We start from the raw sequence: 16945 nt of genomic DNA on the forward strand, positions 1-16945 counted from the left end.
TCATTCACTGGCTAATGCAAGCTCTCGATAATACTTTTCTCATTCATCTGCATTTCACAAGCACAATTACACATGAAACATATAACTCTCTAATTTCCAGCACATACTTTTATCTGAACAAAACCAAATTGCAGCCGAATGCTAATCAGAAAAGTGATTGTCAGAATCTAAAAACTAAGACTGTCCGGCTGAGCCACCCTGACCTGACTCAGATCTCTAAAGCCAGTGACGTGAGCAAAACTGTCAATCTTCATCAGCTAACGCCTAATTGGGCCTGCACGGGGTGAGTTTTGTGGCTAAGTAAGACAAAAGAAGTTACAACTTCTCATAGTCTCTCATAGTGGAAGAAGCATCATTCGCTTCTTCTTCCTGGCTAATCTCACTTACTTTGTGACCTTCAAGCAGACAAGTAGTAGCAGAGCGAAACATACCAAGATAAACGCGAGTTGCAATCGCTGGAAGTACAAGGAAACCGCTGAAAACACTAAGAATGCTAAGATTACAAGCTCCCATATGACAAAGACTACAGCATCCACCCTGCAATCAAACCACCAAATAACAGCTTATCAACCAAGAAAGTATATCAAACATAACTCGGGTCGGGTTATGACTTTCCGAATCCATAGCAGATTTGACCCGACCCGAATTTAGAAGCCCATAGCGTAACGAGTAAATGATGTATTACGCAAACATACATTGGGCCTTGCGAGACCATTTTAAGAAACTAGAAACTTGAGTTTTGTTGATGGAAACGTTGCCGTAACGTGTACGGGAGTAATTGAAGGTGGATCATTTGTGTTTACTCAAAAAAATGTTTTATCTTTGGGATACAATTGTCTCTTTATCCTAAAAAAAGAGTTTTAAGAGAAAGTTGTATGCGATGGTGTATAGTGGATTATTGTTATTTTAGTCTTTAATTAGATCAAAAACATACACTCAGAAAAAATGCATGGTGACTCAAGAATTTCACCATGAGTGAGGCATGAGCTACGGTTGTTAACACAGATTGAACAGTATCAGCCACAAACTATGGTGGTTCTACATTTAATATGTACACATTTGTTTGTGTGTTTTCTCGGCTGCATAAAAAGTTGAATTCAGATAGAGAATCATCACAAAATATTTTATATTTTTTGGAAGATATTAAAACTATATATATACTCACATCAATATGTTCAATCACTATAAAAAATACTCATGAGTAGATTTTGATCCATTTCTATAGTATTTTGTAAATTATAATATTTTGATTCATATATAATTTGGATGAGTATTGTTTGATCTGATTTACTTTTTTTCGGTAAAAATCTATTTTACTTCTTCAGCTATTTCAATGAAAGATGAAGAGTAAGAAACTTATACTATATATTAGCTTGCTAACAACTTTTATTGCATTCAAATTTTTAGATCAAATATATGTTGTTTATCTGGTTCTTATGAATTATGATATCATTGTGATCTGGAGGTTTCGTATTTGGTGCACTCAATTATTTGTTTGCGATCAATTAGTTAAAATTAATTTCCCCAAACTAGCAGCAAACACAATTGCTTTGTTTGGTATGTGTCGGTATAGCGACCGCCCTTATGATGCCTAAAATACAAAGTTCGGTAATGTTACGGGTCGCGTGTACATGAAACGTTTCAATTTATTATGTGGCACGTCGACTTGAATCTTTCAACCCAACACGACTCAAAATATAATTAACTTTTGCAGTTTCCCAAATGGTGCCTTCTCAACGGCCCCATCTGTTTACAATTTTATTAAAATGAAATGACCAAGATTCGTCCGTAGTGGATATAACCAGAGAAGCCGAAAGTGACACTACAAGCATACACCTTTATACATTTACAGATTTACTTATTTGCTTATAGACGTTCTATGTACAATCTATTTGGTCGTGAACTTATTATATTAATATGAATGACTCAACGTTAAAAAAAAATCTTATAAAGGGTAAAATATTTTATTTTGATATATGCGTTCCATCGGCTTTTTTCTATTTCTTTAGAGCGTCTTATAAATGAAATTTATTATAGGGGCAATGTAAGAGATGTCATCAAATCGACAAAAAATATCTGCTTTAAACAAGATAAGCGCGGTTGAGTATTACATCAGACTCAGAAAAGTGTTAAATACCCCAAATTCGAAATCTACTAAACTCATATTTATCCGTTTGTGTGGTCAGACGATTTTTAATTTTCATTGCGAATAATCGAGTTTGTCTAGTGCTAATGAACATATTTTTAGGAAATCAGTCGGTTGGGTTTTGTTTTGCTGGATATCCGTGGTTATAAAAAAAAAACTACGTTATTGAACCTAGCTTCTGCGACGTGGCATACGAATCTAGTGGCCCCACATTACCGACATTCATGCAGTAAGCCTATCAAAACCGACGTTAAGTTCTGGTGCGGGCCCTTTAACGGTCTTCAGCCATGTGTCTACCATGAGTTGGCTTAATCTATTTATTTCTGCATTGATTTTACTTGCAATTAGTCATCCCAATTACTTACGGTTTTAGTTTTTTTTTTTCTCATGAATTATTTAAGTTGCTTATGATTTTATGACATTTTAATCTACCGACTTAAAGAAAATAGTACCATTCTGAAATTTAAGAAAATAAACAATCAATTTTTTGCTATATTAAAAAATCAATTAAATCTATACAGCGTAACCTCCGCGTTGGCCTGGACCCTCAAGCTCACACTATAAAACCCAGTCTCGTCTCTCATCACAATACTCATCACAGCTCTTTACTATCACCTTAAAAGCAAAGTTAAAGCTCTCTTAGTCTCTGTTTACATTTCTCGTTAACTGTTCAATATTGATCAAGAGTAACTAACCATGGCCGAAGAGTACAAGAACGCTTCTGAGGAGTTGAAGAACGTCCCCGAACACGAGACCCCAAAGATCACCACCACGGAGGAACCATCGGCGGCGACGGGAGAGGTTAAGGATCGTGGCTTGTTCGATTTCTTGGGGAAAAAAGAGGAAGTGAAACCTCAAGAAACGACCACACCGCTAGCGTCGGAGGTCGAGCATAAAGCTCAGATCACGGAAGAGCCGGCGTTTGTGGCGAAGCACGAAGAAGAGGAGCATAAGCCTACTCTCCTCGAGCAGCTTCACCAGAAGCACGAGGAGGAAGAGGAGAACAAGCCCAGTCTCTTACAGAAGCTTCACCGATCCAACAGCTCCTCTTCCTCTGTAAGAAACTAATATAGTCCGTACGGTTATTTATGAACTAGCATCTGATTAAACCCATTTTTTAATCTGATAAAATTTAATTTCTAAAAGTCAAGCGAGGAAGAAGGTGAAGATGGTCAAAAGAGGAAGAAGGAGAAGAAGAAGAAGATCGTCGAAGGAGAAGAGAAGAAGGGAGTGATGGAGAAGATCAAAGAGAAGCTTCCAGGTCACAGCGAAAAACCTGATGATTCTCAAGTCGTCAACACGGAGGCTGCAGTACCAGTGTCGGATGAAACGGCGGAGCATCCGGAGGAGAAGAAAGGGATTCTTGAAAAGATCAAAGAGAAGCTTCCAGGTTATCACGCCAAGAGCTCTGAAGAGGACGAGAAGAAAGAAAAGGTGTCTGATGCTTAAGAAAGTTGAACGAATATATAAATGATATTGGAGTCGGACATTTGCTGTGTTTCTTTCTGTGATGATTTCTCCTTTGTGTTTTAAGCTGTTCTGTAAGATTGCGTCTTTCGTTGGTTGCATTAGCACCTTTGTATTGTAATTTGCATTGTCTATTTTATAAAGTTCGCATATGGGTTCTACGTAATGTTTCGAGTAATGTGTGTATTCGTTTGGTATCTCCATAGAACTCCTAGTATATTTGGGTATTACAGTGTCATACTCCTAGTCTCCTATCCACATGATCACATCGTATTAGCAATAGTTTCAAATGATGATATCCATAAGAGTGGAAAAAATGTAAAAAAACAAATACTTAATTCTAAGACCTTTCAGCATGTCCCATCTGGCTTCTTGAGATTTTGCCCCACAAAAAATTCTCATAATTTTTTTTTTCAAGATGAATCACTGTCAAAAGACTCAAAACTGATATTAGGAACAAAGAGTAATACCGACACAATTTTGAAAGAAAATATGATAAAAATAAATAAGATAAAGAGTGTAGCAATCAGACATCAGATTTCTAATGAATGTTTTATAATTATATTTATATTTGTTTGAAAATATTATAATTAGTGTTGCTTTCATAAGTTAATATATCCATCATTGTTCTATGAATCTGTATAGGTCCCTCCTACGCTTCTGTCTAAGGGCCTGACTGGTTTAACCGCAGCGGTTGCGGTTGCGGTTGCGGGAGTTTGCGGATGCGGGTGGTTGCGGTTTCTAGCGGTTTTAAGAAATTCGTACGACTGGTTCTGCGGTTAGAAATTTGTGCGTTTGCGGGATACTTATGACTGGTTAACTACCAAATACAGCAGCTGTTAAATAATAAATTAATAATATTTACATTTTATACAATTATAAAAATATCAAAATAATAATATTATAATAAATATAAAATTTATATTTAGAAAGATATAGTTTAAATTTTTTAAAAATATAGAAAATATTTTTATTTTAAAGTTTTATAATATTAATTAAAATTTAATTGATATATTTTAGCATTTTTATAATTTCACTTTAATTTTTTTATTGAATTTTTTTATTTTTGTATTTATATTGTTTTGGAAAAAAAATAATTTTTTTTATCCTCCCGCAAACGCCCGCAACCGCAAACGCTAGCTGGAACCAGCTTTTGAATTTATGAGGTTCAGAGCGATTTGGAGCGGTTTAGAGCGGTTTGAGCGATTGTTGCAAAACGCCAGCAACCGCTACTAACCGCAAAAGCTGCGTTTGCGGGTGGTAGCGGGAAAACCAGTCATACCCTAAGTGGCAAGTCAAATCAAAGCAAAAAGATTAAAAGAAAATTGTTTTTGACGTTCAAAAATCGGTACAAGCACCCGGTTAATCAATAATTTCCTATAAATTAACATAACATATTTCTCCAATCCAGAGTGAATTAAAATCTCAGGGTTTGTTTCGCATCTTGAAACCTTCCAACTCAATAAGAGGCTAACAATAGCGAAAAGAACAGATCTTATTGGGCCTGTTGGGATTCAAAAGCCTAAATCTTTAGAAAACCCTTTCTGTCTCTCTTCGATTATTCCTCCCCTTCGCTCTCGTTCATTTGACACTCAATGGCTTCGTCTGCGCCACAGGGATCTATCGATCCTCTCACCGGTAAAGATCCGGCGAAAGCGTTAACCGCCGTAGCGTCAGGATTTTTCGAGAATGTGAAGAAAAACAAGCAAAGCTTCTTCCAGTTCGCCGCCATGACTGGGATCTTGCTTCTGAGCTTCCGATCCGTAAGTCAGAAGTACCGAATCCACGATCTGGAGGAAGACACGGCTGTTCTCAAGAAGGAGAGCGATACTTTGACGGACCGCATGAGTAGAATCAAGAGCGAGCTTCTGCATCAAGCGTCCATTGACTCTTCCGGCGTCTTTGCTGCTCGACTCCGTCTACTTTTCGGCGAGGATAAAAAGTGACCGGAGATTGAATTTGGTTTTAAGTCAAACGAGGTTACGATCATGCGATGTTATGTTATAGGTCTATACAGATGTCTCTCTGTCTGTAAAGGCTCTGTCTTTGTCAGGAATTTAGCGAATGAATAAGTAAGGGGTTGCAGGGTGATGTGATTCAGACAATGGAGTATCGTTTTGGTTTTGTCTGAAATCGTGCTTGGTGTTTAGGTTTTTGAACTGTTAGGTTTTGCGGATTTGTATGAGGCATTTCATCGAACACCTTAACAGCGTTTTGAATGTGTGAAATTTTAACGTCAAACTGAACTGCAATAAGTATAATTCAATTCCGGAACTGGAAACTAGATTTGAAAGTGTCATGTGATTGTTTGGTAATTCACCAGTCGATTCAATGTAGTAACTAACATATGGTATTGTTGAGGAATTGAGTGTATATGATATGCAATTTGAGGTAAGGTTTGATTTATGCAATTTGAGGTAAGGTTTGATTCCGATTGGGTCATTAATCCGATGATCATTCCTTATTAATTGAGGAGATCGTTTGTTGAATTATCTAAACGTGTGGGGGATAGTAGACTATATTTGTTCTCTTAGTGTAAAAATTTGAATGATCATCGATTTTTGGTTCTGTGGTAGTAATAAATAAGTTAATTAACCTGGCCGTGATTGTCGGCATTTTATTTGTAACCGTGCGCACTGCGCAGGCCTAAACTTTAGGCAAACACCTGAAATTAACTGTGTAAAACGTAAAAAACAAGGAAGAAACAAAAAGAGAGGGGCGTTCCGAGAATCGAACTCGGGACCTCTCGCACCCAAAGCGAGAATCATACCACTAGACCAAACGCCCTCGTTGTTAGTTTTTTCGAATATATAGTATGTAACCAATCCACTCGTGACTCCTTAAAATCGCTGCTTCATTGCTAGAAGCCGCCTTCTCCGATCATTCGAAGAACAATGTCCGACGAAACAAAACCCGCGTCCGGCGACTCATCCGGTTTGCTCAACGGCCTCCTAACCGGTGGAGCCGAAAAACCACAGAGAGTCAACGAAGCAGCTCGATCTCTAGATCCCAGTGCTGTGAAAGATCTGCTATCTCTCGGGGTCCGTACACCTTCTCTCTTCCTCTCACTAGCTCTTAGGGTTTCTCTTTCCAATTACTTGATCGAGCCAGTGTGTCTTCTCTGCCCTCTTAGGTCTGCGAGAGATGTATTCTCCGATTAATAACCGTCGCGACTTTCGATTCCGATTTGGCGACAGTGTCGTCATCAACTCTTCGGGGCTGGCTAGGCTCTGGAGAAGAGGAAGCTGCGTCACCGGAGATGAGCATCTGCATTGTTTGTTTAGGTGTATTGCAGTTCGTTTTCTCCGATGACAAACAAACGCTGGTGAAAATGAAATCGGATTGTGGTAGTGGTCACGCCGCATGGATCACGGACTTGGTGAAGCAGCAAGGTCATGAGTTCGATTCCTTCTGTCTCGAAGTCTCTTTGCCTTCCACTATCTCGGAGAATGAGCGTGCAGTCTTGTAAGCTTCAGCACCTACAAAGTATATATCTTTTATTTTATTTTTGCTTAAATGTTGATGTTTGTACCATTGGTGTAGGTTATACCTTAAAGGAAAGTATAGCAACGAAGCTTGGCTGCAGAGTGAAAAAGTTTCTGTGAAGGATGCTTTGAAAGTTCTAGTCTTGGATCCACTTAGAGCATCTTTGGTGAGTCCAGTCCGTGTTCTGTTTTGTGAATTGTTCACCTATGTATCTTATAAATAGCCAAATCTGTGGCAAGGTAACAAAACCCTTTGAGATTGAAGTCTTTGCAGGGGGCTAAATCTGATTCAAGCTCTTTTCACATCCGTTTGACATACTCCAAGGCATCTGATGACGCTCAAGGCTTGTCTGAGACAACGCATGAGAGAAAGAAGAGGAAAACAGGTATGTCGACACTGTACAATCACTCATTACTTGGTTGAATTTTGTGAGAATTGACTGATTTTGCATACATTATAACTGGAAATGTCACCCATAACTGTAATCTTTAAGGAGATTGTTGGTTAAAAATTAGTTGACCTTTATTTGTAAATTCTTCTATGTTTATGTCACAAGACTCTTTTGAGTTTTATCTTAATGTCCAGAGAGGTAATGTGCATTTTATGCCGACCTCTTTATCTGCGCTACTTTATTCTCTTGAATAGTTCTTATATATTCAATAAAAATGCATATATATATACATACCTATTTGTTCAATCTTGTCTAGCATTGCCTGCCCCATGTCTTCTTATGGCAGTTTATTCATTTTTCGGACTTTCTGATAATGTACTACATCAGTTCCTATAGTTTATATACAGATGTCCCAACAATTACAGATTTTCCAAGTGCTATATTTTATTTGTATTTCATGTGTAGATGTTGTTTATGCAGACGAAGAGAACGGATCTAGCTGTATCTCCGAGAATCCATTTGAAAAGGTAGCTGTATGCGTTATCATTATTTGACTTTCAAGAACTCATGTTATCTACCTTTTTTTTTTATCACCAGGTTTATGAACCATGCATCTTGTCAGTTCATTGCAACCAGATGCCTATCTTTTTCAGTGGCAGATACTTTAAGGTAAGTCAATGTTTTCAAGTTGTATAAATACCATCATCTGCAAATTGTAGTTCGGTATCAGATGGATTCACATATGACCCAAACAGAACTTTTACCACTTGTTTAGGATCTATTTCAACTGATGGTTCTTTTTCTTTGCAGTACTCCAGAAATGTAAGTCAATCCCGATGGATTATTGATGATGAAAGAATGGGTGAAGCGTCGGTTGAGGTAGTGCACTTTGTGGTTATCTGGATATGTATAAAGACAAGAGGTGACTTAAGAGATCATTATATATCTTTTTTCAGGAGATAATTGGTGGAAGTATTCTTCCAGCATGCCTCGGGGATTCCTACAAGTTCCATGCTGCTGGCAGAGAAGATATTGATGTTAGAAAAATTCCCTTTTCCTATTTTATGTTTAAAGTCAACAAGTTCTTACTGATAATATGAAAGAGCTGTAATCAGGTACGGATGTTGGGTTCAGGTAGACCTTTCTTAATCGAGGTTCAGAACTCCCGCAAATGTCCATCTCAGCAATCGTTGACGGAAATTGAAGAAAAGATAAACAACTCAGAGAAAAAACTAGTAAGGCCATTGAATACATAGGTTGTATCAGTTGATAATGTGGTTTGTTTGCAAGCTTACAAGCAGTATTTTTGGCTGCAGGTTGGAGTTAAAGATCTTAAATTCATTGGAAGTGAGTGTTGGGCAATGATGCGTGAAGGAGAAGCAGAGAAACAGGTCAATTCTGTTAAATCCTAACGAAATATTTCTAAATTAACTCAATTAATAGTTTAGTTAGAAGTGTAATGAAGACTATTAAACCAACTGCTCCAATGTTTTTTATATATTGCAGAAGCAATATGCTGCACTTGTATGGATTTCTCGTCCACTTGAAGAGGAAGATTGCAACTCAATTTCTTCCATGATAGAATTGGTGAGTCACTTGGTTTCTCTTTGCCCTACTATTTTAATTCTTTGTAAGTATGTATCGTCGGATCATACCAGAAGTCAACGTATCTGTCCTCAAACACCGTTCTTTGTATTCTTGAACTTCTTATATATTATGCTGCTGCAGAAAATTTTGCAGAAGACACCAATAAGAGTGCTTCACCGACGAAGTCCACTGGAACGTGAAAGGACTATACACTGGTTAGTGATGATCTTTCTTGAATTTTGGATTTTAGCTTCTTCTTTTTAGTAATAGTCAGTCTTTGTGGTTTCAATCCTCAGGATGAAACTTGAAAAGATAAAAGGAAACACTCACTACTTTCTATTGCATCTATGCACCCAGGTTGCAACATCTTCTACACTCATCTCATTATATTTATCATAATTTTTAAAATATGGGAAAACTTTAATTTTTAATAATGCAGGCTGGAACATACATCAAAGAGTTTGTTCATGGAGATCTTGGTCGTACTACTCCCAGGTATGGTAGAAGACAGAACCTCCAGTAGTTTGGCTTAAGAAGAATAGCTTTGAACCATATTAACTGCATTTATTTCATTTTGGTTACAGCATGGGATCAATTTTAGGTTGCAGGGCGGAGATAATACAACTAGATGTGACTGATGTGAAAATGGGCGATTCTTGAAGGCCCGAGTAACAATCCACAAGCTCTCATTTTTTTTGTAGTTTTGATTCCTATAAAATTATATATTTTCCCCATAATTTAATAGTAGTTTTTATTGAATTTTGATCTTTAGAATAAAGAGTTACTTAGTAATAACATTATAACGTGGATTCAGTATGTGATTCTGTTAGATCTAAATTAGTTTTTTTTTATCAAAAACATTATCTTAGTGTATAAACATGGTTGTGTTACACAACTTGTGTTAGCTGAACACAGCTCATGAAGCATAACTGTAATTATCACTGCCGGCTAAAAAAATTATACAGTAAGCAGTGGTTCTCTGTCAGTCTCCCTCTCAAGATGCAAGAAGAAACTGATCTCTCCAAGTCAAATTTGGATGACCATGAAGCATCCGCCATCCTAGCCTTAAACGCATACTGATCATTTGATTTGCCAATCTGTTGCAACTTCAAAACTTTACTCAAAATTAAACTGAAAAATTCGTATATTTTAAAATTTGTGTTCTTTTACAATCTTCTGTTGTGGACGTCCTACTCCATGCCTGGGGTTAACTTGAATTCGAGCAATTTTAGGGTTCGTCTGAGTATAGGTTTCACCTCTAAGGTTATTATGTATACACATGATATCTCGTGGTAACTGACATTGCCTGGCTTTAACTTCAATAGGCGACTAATATAGCTGAGCATGTACGACCACACAACATACTATTTTCCACCAGCTTGATCATTTTGTTAAGAAAGTTTGTTTCGTCTTGTTTTTATGTGTGTTTGAAGAATATCCTATATACATTATTATAGCTTCTGTACGTTATTGTCAACACAAAATCATTTCTCTTATATACATAGATACAAAATGTCAAGAAAATATGAAAGATAAATGCTATTACTAAAAGTCTGTAAGAATCAGATTTTATTTGCAGAAAAGTTAACATCTAGAGACTAGAGTTGGTAAAGTGCTAGAAAAAGGTAAGAAGAGTATGAGTGTTGATTGACGTGAACCTTACAATCCACCCATGTATTAAACTTGCAAACGGGAGTGCCGTCATGAAAATTTGTAATCAAGTGTCTCTCATATTGGAGAGCTCCATGCAAACCCATTGTCCAAAATTAGCATTCGACTATGTATAAAAAATATTATGTTTTGATTTGAGAATATGTTTAGCTTATCGTAATTAATGGGAAAGCTTAGTTTTTTCGCACATTTTTTGTTAGGACATCTCAAACATCACTTTATTTTCTTCTCTAAAATAAAGTTTAGAGTAAAAAGTAAAAATACTCAAATAGTTCTCTATTTTCTACTCTATAATAGTGTAAATTTATTTTTTACTCTATGTATATAGTAATTTTTTTATTTTTTGTTCATCACTTTATTTTTTACGGTAAAATAGAATACCATTAAAGTAACATTCATATTCTATTTTAGAGAAAAAAATAGAGTAAACCATTAGAGATGGTTTTAAGTAGTTCATTCAGAACACTGAAAGCCAAAGTGTGGATATTTTCAATACCCTCGAGCAAACCAAAAATATCACTTTATACTATATCTCTATAAACTTGGACTCTTGGACCAATTAAACCCAAAATATCCGTCTACTAACCAGCAATGCAATTATCATCAAAACATGATAGGTTGATGAATACTCAAAAAATATAAATTTATATGTATGACTTGCGTGTTTTGTCTAGGGATGATATGATAAATGCATAACTATGATCAAACAACAAATCTTATCGTAAAAGCATGAAAATTATTAATTGTTTTCAACTCATGATAAACTAAAAGTAAGCAAGCTATAACTTGTATTGTATATATATAGGTCAGAAATTATACCAAATGTTTTAACATGTTTACCAAAAAAAAAAAAAATTATACCAAATGAAGGAGTACACGTAATCTCTACAACTGTTTCTTCAACTTCAAATAGAATAAGGGAACATCATAATAACGTCGTGGACTTTCAAAACAAGATGCTTCTCCTTTCTCCCCCCCATTACTATGTTCTTAAAGTAAATCAAAACCTCTGTTACCTTTTCGGAAATCTGGGTCCTTCTCTTTTTCTTAGTGTTTTCACTACAAGAAAACAGCGACATACTGAGGGAAAAAATCGTCGGTATGTCGTCGGAATAACGATATTCCGACGACATACCGACGAAAAAAGTCTTCGGAAATAACTCCTCGGAATTTCATTTTTCTTCGGAAATTCCTCGGAAATTTCCGACGGAATTCCGAGGAAATGAATTTCCGTGGAAATTCCGAGTACCACAAGTTCGTCGGAATTTCCTCGGAATATTCCGAGGAAGATGTCGTCGGAATATCCCGAGCGATACACTTCCTCGGAATATTTCCAAAATTAAAAAAAAAATATAAATTTATTTTTTTAAATTGAAATTCGAAAATATAAAATTAAAATAGAAAACATATTTAAAATACAAAAAAAATAAAATAGTTTTTATAAATAAAAAAAATGTTTTATAAATACAAAATTAGTTATAATAAATATAAATATTTTTATAAATATGAAAATCATCAAAATAGTTTTTATAAATACAAAATAGTTTTTATAAATAAAAAAAATGTTTTATAAATACAAAATTAGTTATAATAAATATAAATATTTTTATAAATATGAAATCATCTTTTTATAAATACAAAATAGTTTTTATAAATACAAAAATAATAAAATAGTGTTTATAAATCAAAAAAATGTTTTATAAATACAAAATTAGTTTCAATAAATATAAATATTTTTATAAATATGAAATCATCTTTTTATAAATACAAAATAGTTTTTATAAATACAAAAAAAATAAAATAGTTTTTATAAATAAAAAAATGTTTTATAAATACAAAATTAGTTATAATAAATATAAATATTTTTATAAATATGAAATCATCTTTTTATAAATACAAAATAGTTTTTATAAATACAAAAAATAATAAAATAGTGTTTATAAATCAAAAAAATGTTTTATAAATACAAAATTAGTTTTAATAAATATAAATATTTTTATAAATATGAAATCATCTTTTTATAAATACAAAATAGTTTTTATAAATACAAAAAATAATAAAATAGTGTTTATAAATAAAAAAAAATGTTTTATAAATACAAAATTAGTTTTAATAAATATAAAATAGTTTAAAAATTAAAAAAATAGTTTAAATAAATCGCAAAAACAGTTAATAATTACAAAAAATAGTTTTAAAAATATTTAAAATGTTAAATAATTACAAAAAATAGTTTTCATAATATTAAAAATGTTTAATAAATATAGAAATTTATATTTTATATATAAAATACATAAAACGTTTTATAACCACAAAAAATGATTTTAAATATTATATATATGATTTTTAATCTTAAAAAAAGTTTTATAGATTTTAAAAATGTTTAATAAATATATAAATGAATTTAAAATGCAAAAAATAGATTTTATATACAAAAACGTTTTCAATATATATATATATAATTACAAATTCGATTTTTATAACCACAAAATTAATAAAAACTAAAAAAAAAAATTCAAATCAAGTGAAATACATAATCAAACTCGATTTTACACAAATCTACCATTCACCCTAACAAAATCTATAAATCTCATTCCAAAATCATCAAATCTACTTAAAAACCATACAAATCTAACCTAAAAGAGTGGGATAGGGTTCATACATGAAGATTAGGGTGGAAATCGCGAGGGAGAAGAGAGAAAGCGCCGTAAATCGCAAGGGAGAAGAGAGGAGTCGACGAAATCGCAGGGGAAAGAGAGAGTGCGGCGGAGAGAAATGGGGAAGAAGGTCGGGCTCGACCTAATAAAATGAGGGGTCCGACGGAAATTATCCGTCGGAATTTCCTCGGAAATATTTACTATATCCGTCGGAATTTCCTCGGAAATCATTAATTCAATTTTCGCGAAATATTTGGCGGCTTGGTTTACCCGGTTAAATGAAAATATTCCGAGAAACCAGGTTTCCTCGGAATTTCCTCGGAATTTACCGAGGAAATTCTGAGGAACCAGGGTTTGGGGTTTCAAAATATCGATTATTTTCGCTGTATTTCATTTCTTATACAATTATAATGCATACCATTGAGGATTCTTTGTATAGATGATCATAAACCATGAAATAACAAAATTTCAAAAATAATTGTAAGTATTCCCTTTACCGTTTGTTAAAGTGTATAAGTGTTTCTCTTATGTTGTGTGGTTTTCGTTCATGCAATCGTAAAAGTGTTTGTTATTGGGTAAAACACCAAAGTTTGACTTCATAATCTGGTTAAGACACTTAATGAAGGTTATATACGTGTTATTCAATCCGTAAAACGTTGTTTTCGGTTTAAAACCCCAAGTTCCTCGGAATTTCCTCGGAATTTTTCGAGGGAATTCCAAGGAAAACTCTATCGTCGTCGGAATTTCCTCGGAAAATTCCGAGGAAATTCCGAGGAAAAAGAATGTATAATCAAATCCCTAAATCGACAAGATCTATTCCGAGGAAATTCCGAGGAAAACCTTTCTGCCCTCGGAATTTCCTCGAAATTTTTAAAATCCCCCCAACGGCTCTCTAACGTCTATAATATTTCCTCGGAATTCATCGGTTTTTTCCGAGGAATACTATTTTCCTCGGTATTCCGTCGGAATATTCCGACGAAATGAATTTTCCTCGGAATTCCGTCGGTATATTCCGAGGAAATTCCGAGGAAGCCAAATTTTGGGTTTCCTCGGAATTGCCTCGGAAATTCCTCGGTATATTCCGAGGAATTCATTTTCCGTCGGAACGTCCGTCAGAATACCGCTGTTTTCTTGTAGTGTTTTACCTTTTTCTAGAAGACGAAACATCAAAAGACTTCAAGACTTCACAAAAAAAAAAGAAACATCAAGACTTCGCACTATGACACACACCTTCTCACGATATATTTCAAAATTTTTACACTAGAAAGGTGGAAAAGATAACAGGGTATTAAAGGCGTTTACAAAAAGATATAAAATAAATAACGACGCAATGATCTAGATCAACAAAAAGTCAAGGATCAATACCAAAAACGATTTTATGTAAGAGCTCAAACAAAAAGAGAACAACAGAATCAAAGTTGTGGGAAACAAGAGAATGGTAATTAATCCAAAGCTTATTACCTCATGCCAAATAGAGGCTTGTCATCACCAAGTAACAGATCAAGCTCACCAGATTCAAAACATTGATAAATATGGTATATCAAGAGGGTTTTACGAAGAAACCCTAACAGATATCTGTTGACAGTATGACCACCTCCCTCTTTCAAACACCATGTATATACATAAACTTGTATACATAGAAGGAGGTGGACAGAATGCCAAAGAAGTCTGTAAGAAACTCTTTGTCAAACCCTCGTGAAAGGAAAAGAGTAAAAGTGTAAAGATCCAATCTGTAACCCGCTCATGAAGTTGTATTCACCACTTGGAGAGAACACACACATTAATTAGAGGAGTCTTGTAGTATATGGTATAGTGATGTGAGAGAGGGAAGGTGGTGGTTTATTTATTGGAGGAAGAGAGAGAAAGAGAGTGTCCGCGAGGCAGATGACTCCTCTTTATGACGGCTAGCTCAAAACCCTAGATGAGTTGTAATGGAAATATCGAAGATCTATAGGATCTGGAATTGAAAAGACCATAGATCTAACAACATTAACAGATAATCGTGTAAGAGAGAGAGGTTAGAAAAGGAAATATATGTGGCTTTCTTGAGGGGAAAAAACTCATTTTTTCGTTATGAAAGAGACTGAATAGTTTTCTTTCTTTATTTCGTTTTGTTTCTTCACCAAAAATAGTTAGCAACTTTTCAACGGGGTTTACCTTAGCGCCTACCGTTTCCGTTTCCGTTTCCTTTTCTTTTCTCTTTCACCCTTTTTCTCAAGATATATAAACGTTGACGTTGGCAATATGTACAAGTGTGACCCGAAAATATAAATTAGAATAATATCGAATTAAGTCGAGTAGTCACTAGACTCACTACTACTTCTTTTGGTCGACATTAATTGAAAACTGATTTTCATCATGTAAAGAACCATAAAGTGAGTGTAATAATTAGCTAAAAAAACGTTTACGATCTAACAAAAATACTACAGTATACATAATATACATGAACTATTGTGAACTCGTAATAACATATTGTTATATCATCAAACTTTGCGTGATTTTTACAAACTCTTACCATTTCAATGGAATTCACATATTTGGCAAAAATATTGTTATATCATCAAATTTTGCGTGAATAACATGCATGTGATGTTGTCACGTTGATCAGTGATCACTATAGTACGTTGCTCACAATAAATTATTAAACTTATTTATAGTAACGAGTAACGTTAATATATCCAAAACGGAGAATAGTATTTAGCAAAAAAATAATATAATATGGCGAATTTTGTTGGCGCGAGTTTAACAATTTTCTCATTCTGGTTCATGCCAAAGGTACGAGACAACTTCCATTTTTATGGGTCCATTTACTAGTCCACTAGAGGGGAGTGGATTACAGAATCCAAAGCTCGGGGTAAAAATGAATATTAAGTCTAAGACGTCTAAATTAACTATCTCTAGGACTAGGGCTCATCAAAAAGATGGGTAAATCTAAATGGTTTTAAATAGGGTCAACCTCTTCTCTCATGTTCATGGAGATGGTCAGCCTCATTATTTATATTATATTATATATTTTTGGATATAAATGTATTTTGGAAGAGTACAGTATATAATGGGAATTCAACATCTTTCCCTACCATAGATTGATATGTCGCACGCATCACTCGATCCCATGACCTTCATAACAACCTTTTTACAATTTTGCTTCGACGAAATCCCTACTTTTGTGTATAAAGAATTTTCACACAACCAAGTTGCTTTGGTCTAGTGGTATAGGAGCTCCAGCTGGAGTGCCCGCCCCTGGGTTCGAGCCTTGGCCACTGCGGAATTTAACATATGGGCTGCAGCATCCGAGACCGAAGACCGTTACACGGTGAGCCACATGGTGACGCCCTGGCAGCGTCCATGCTCACTTCGGTCTCTAGTCTGGACCACCTCGGTGGGGCCAGGATACTCGGTTAGCAAAAAAAAAAAAAAAAAAAAAAGAATTTTCACACTAAATTTGTTCTTTAGTTTCGAGTGAATAAAGGAACAAACTCCAATAAAAAGGAGTTAGCATTGCTATGAATCCATCCGTATGAATAATAGAAGCACTCTTCAAGG

General features: G+C 34.7%; 3 protein-coding genes and 1 non-coding gene across 7 annotated transcripts; 3 read left to right on the forward strand and 1 right to left on the reverse strand.

Annotated features, from left to right (window-relative positions):
* Positions 1 to 2723: 2723 nt before the first annotated feature.
* Positions 2724 to 3807, forward strand: LOC103829428 (dehydrin ERD10). Its single transcript, XM_009105094.3, has 2 exons — positions 2724 to 3202; positions 3293 to 3807. Exons 1-2 carry the CDS (start codon positions 2843 to 2845, stop codon positions 3593 to 3595), a joined length of 663 nt encoding a protein of 220 aa, XP_009103342.1. The 5' UTR covers positions 2724 to 2842; the 3' UTR covers positions 3596 to 3807.
* Positions 3808 to 5118: 1311 nt separating this feature from the next.
* Positions 5119 to 5841, forward strand: LOC103829429. Its single transcript, XM_009105095.2, has one exon. It carries the CDS (start codon positions 5209 to 5211, stop codon positions 5557 to 5559), a length of 351 nt encoding a protein of 116 aa, XP_009103343.1. The 5' UTR covers positions 5119 to 5208; the 3' UTR covers positions 5560 to 5841.
* Positions 5842 to 6089: 248 nt separating this feature from the next.
* LOC103829430 (putative tRNA pseudouridine synthase Pus10) lies at positions 6090 to 11587 on the forward strand. Of its 4 annotated transcripts, none has more exons than XM_033275415.1 (15): positions 6090 to 6654; positions 6747 to 7078; positions 7157 to 7265; positions 7364 to 7484; positions 7956 to 8017; positions 8088 to 8159; positions 8301 to 8369; positions 8447 to 8527; positions 8606 to 8725; positions 8807 to 8881; positions 8997 to 9077; positions 9219 to 9292; positions 9374 to 9434; positions 9517 to 9572; positions 9662 to 11587. In XM_033275415.1, exons 1-15 carry the CDS (start codon positions 6508 to 6510, stop codon positions 9735 to 9737), a joined length of 1536 nt encoding a protein of 511 aa, XP_033131306.1. In that variant the 5' UTR covers positions 6090 to 6507; the 3' UTR covers positions 9738 to 11587. The 4 variants fall into 4 exon arrangements, with proteins under 4 accessions (XP_033131306.1, XP_033131308.1, XP_033131307.1 ...); XM_033275417.1 differs by having other exon boundaries at positions 7971 to 8017; XM_033275416.1 differs by having other exon boundaries at positions 7373 to 7484.
* On the reverse strand, positions 6329 to 6400 carry TRNAP-UGG. Its single transcript has one exon. It is a non-coding gene; the product is annotated as a tRNA-Pro (tRNA).
* Positions 11588 to 16945: the final 5358 nt, after the last annotated feature.

This window comes from Brassica rapa, chromosome A07 (genome assembly GCF_000309985.2).
Source record: "Brassica rapa cultivar Chiifu-401-42 chromosome A07, CAAS_Brap_v3.01, whole genome shotgun sequence".
Taxonomy (NCBI): Eukaryota; Viridiplantae; Streptophyta; class Magnoliopsida; order Brassicales; family Brassicaceae; genus Brassica; species Brassica rapa.

What these genes read in the sequence shown, in the direction of transcription:
- LOC103829428 (XM_009105094.3), top strand. Translation starts at nt 2,843, where the DNA reads ATGGCCGAAGAGTACAAGAACGCTTCTGAGGAGTTGAAGAACGTCCCC. An exon ending in CCAACAGCTCCTCTTCCTCT is followed by an intron (nt 3,203 to 3,292) that starts GTAAGAAACTAA and finishes AATTTCTAAAAG; the next exon opens with TCAAGCGAGGAAGAAGGTGA.
- LOC103829429 (XM_009105095.2), top strand. Translation starts at nt 5,209, where the DNA reads ATGGCTTCGTCTGCGCCACAGGGATCTATCGATCCTCTCACCGGTAAA.
- LOC103829430 (XM_033275415.1), top strand. Translation starts at nt 6,508, where the DNA reads ATGTCCGACGAAACAAAACCCGCGTCCGGCGACTCATCCGGTTTGCTC. An exon ending in CCGAGAATCCATTTGAAAAG is followed by an intron (nt 8,018 to 8,087) that starts GTAGCTGTATGC and finishes TTTTATCACCAG; the next exon opens with GTTTATGAACCATGCATCTT. An exon ending in TTTCTTCCATGATAGAATTG is followed by an intron (nt 9,078 to 9,218) that starts GTGAGTCACTTG and finishes ATGCTGCTGCAG; the next exon opens with AAAATTTTGCAGAAGACACC.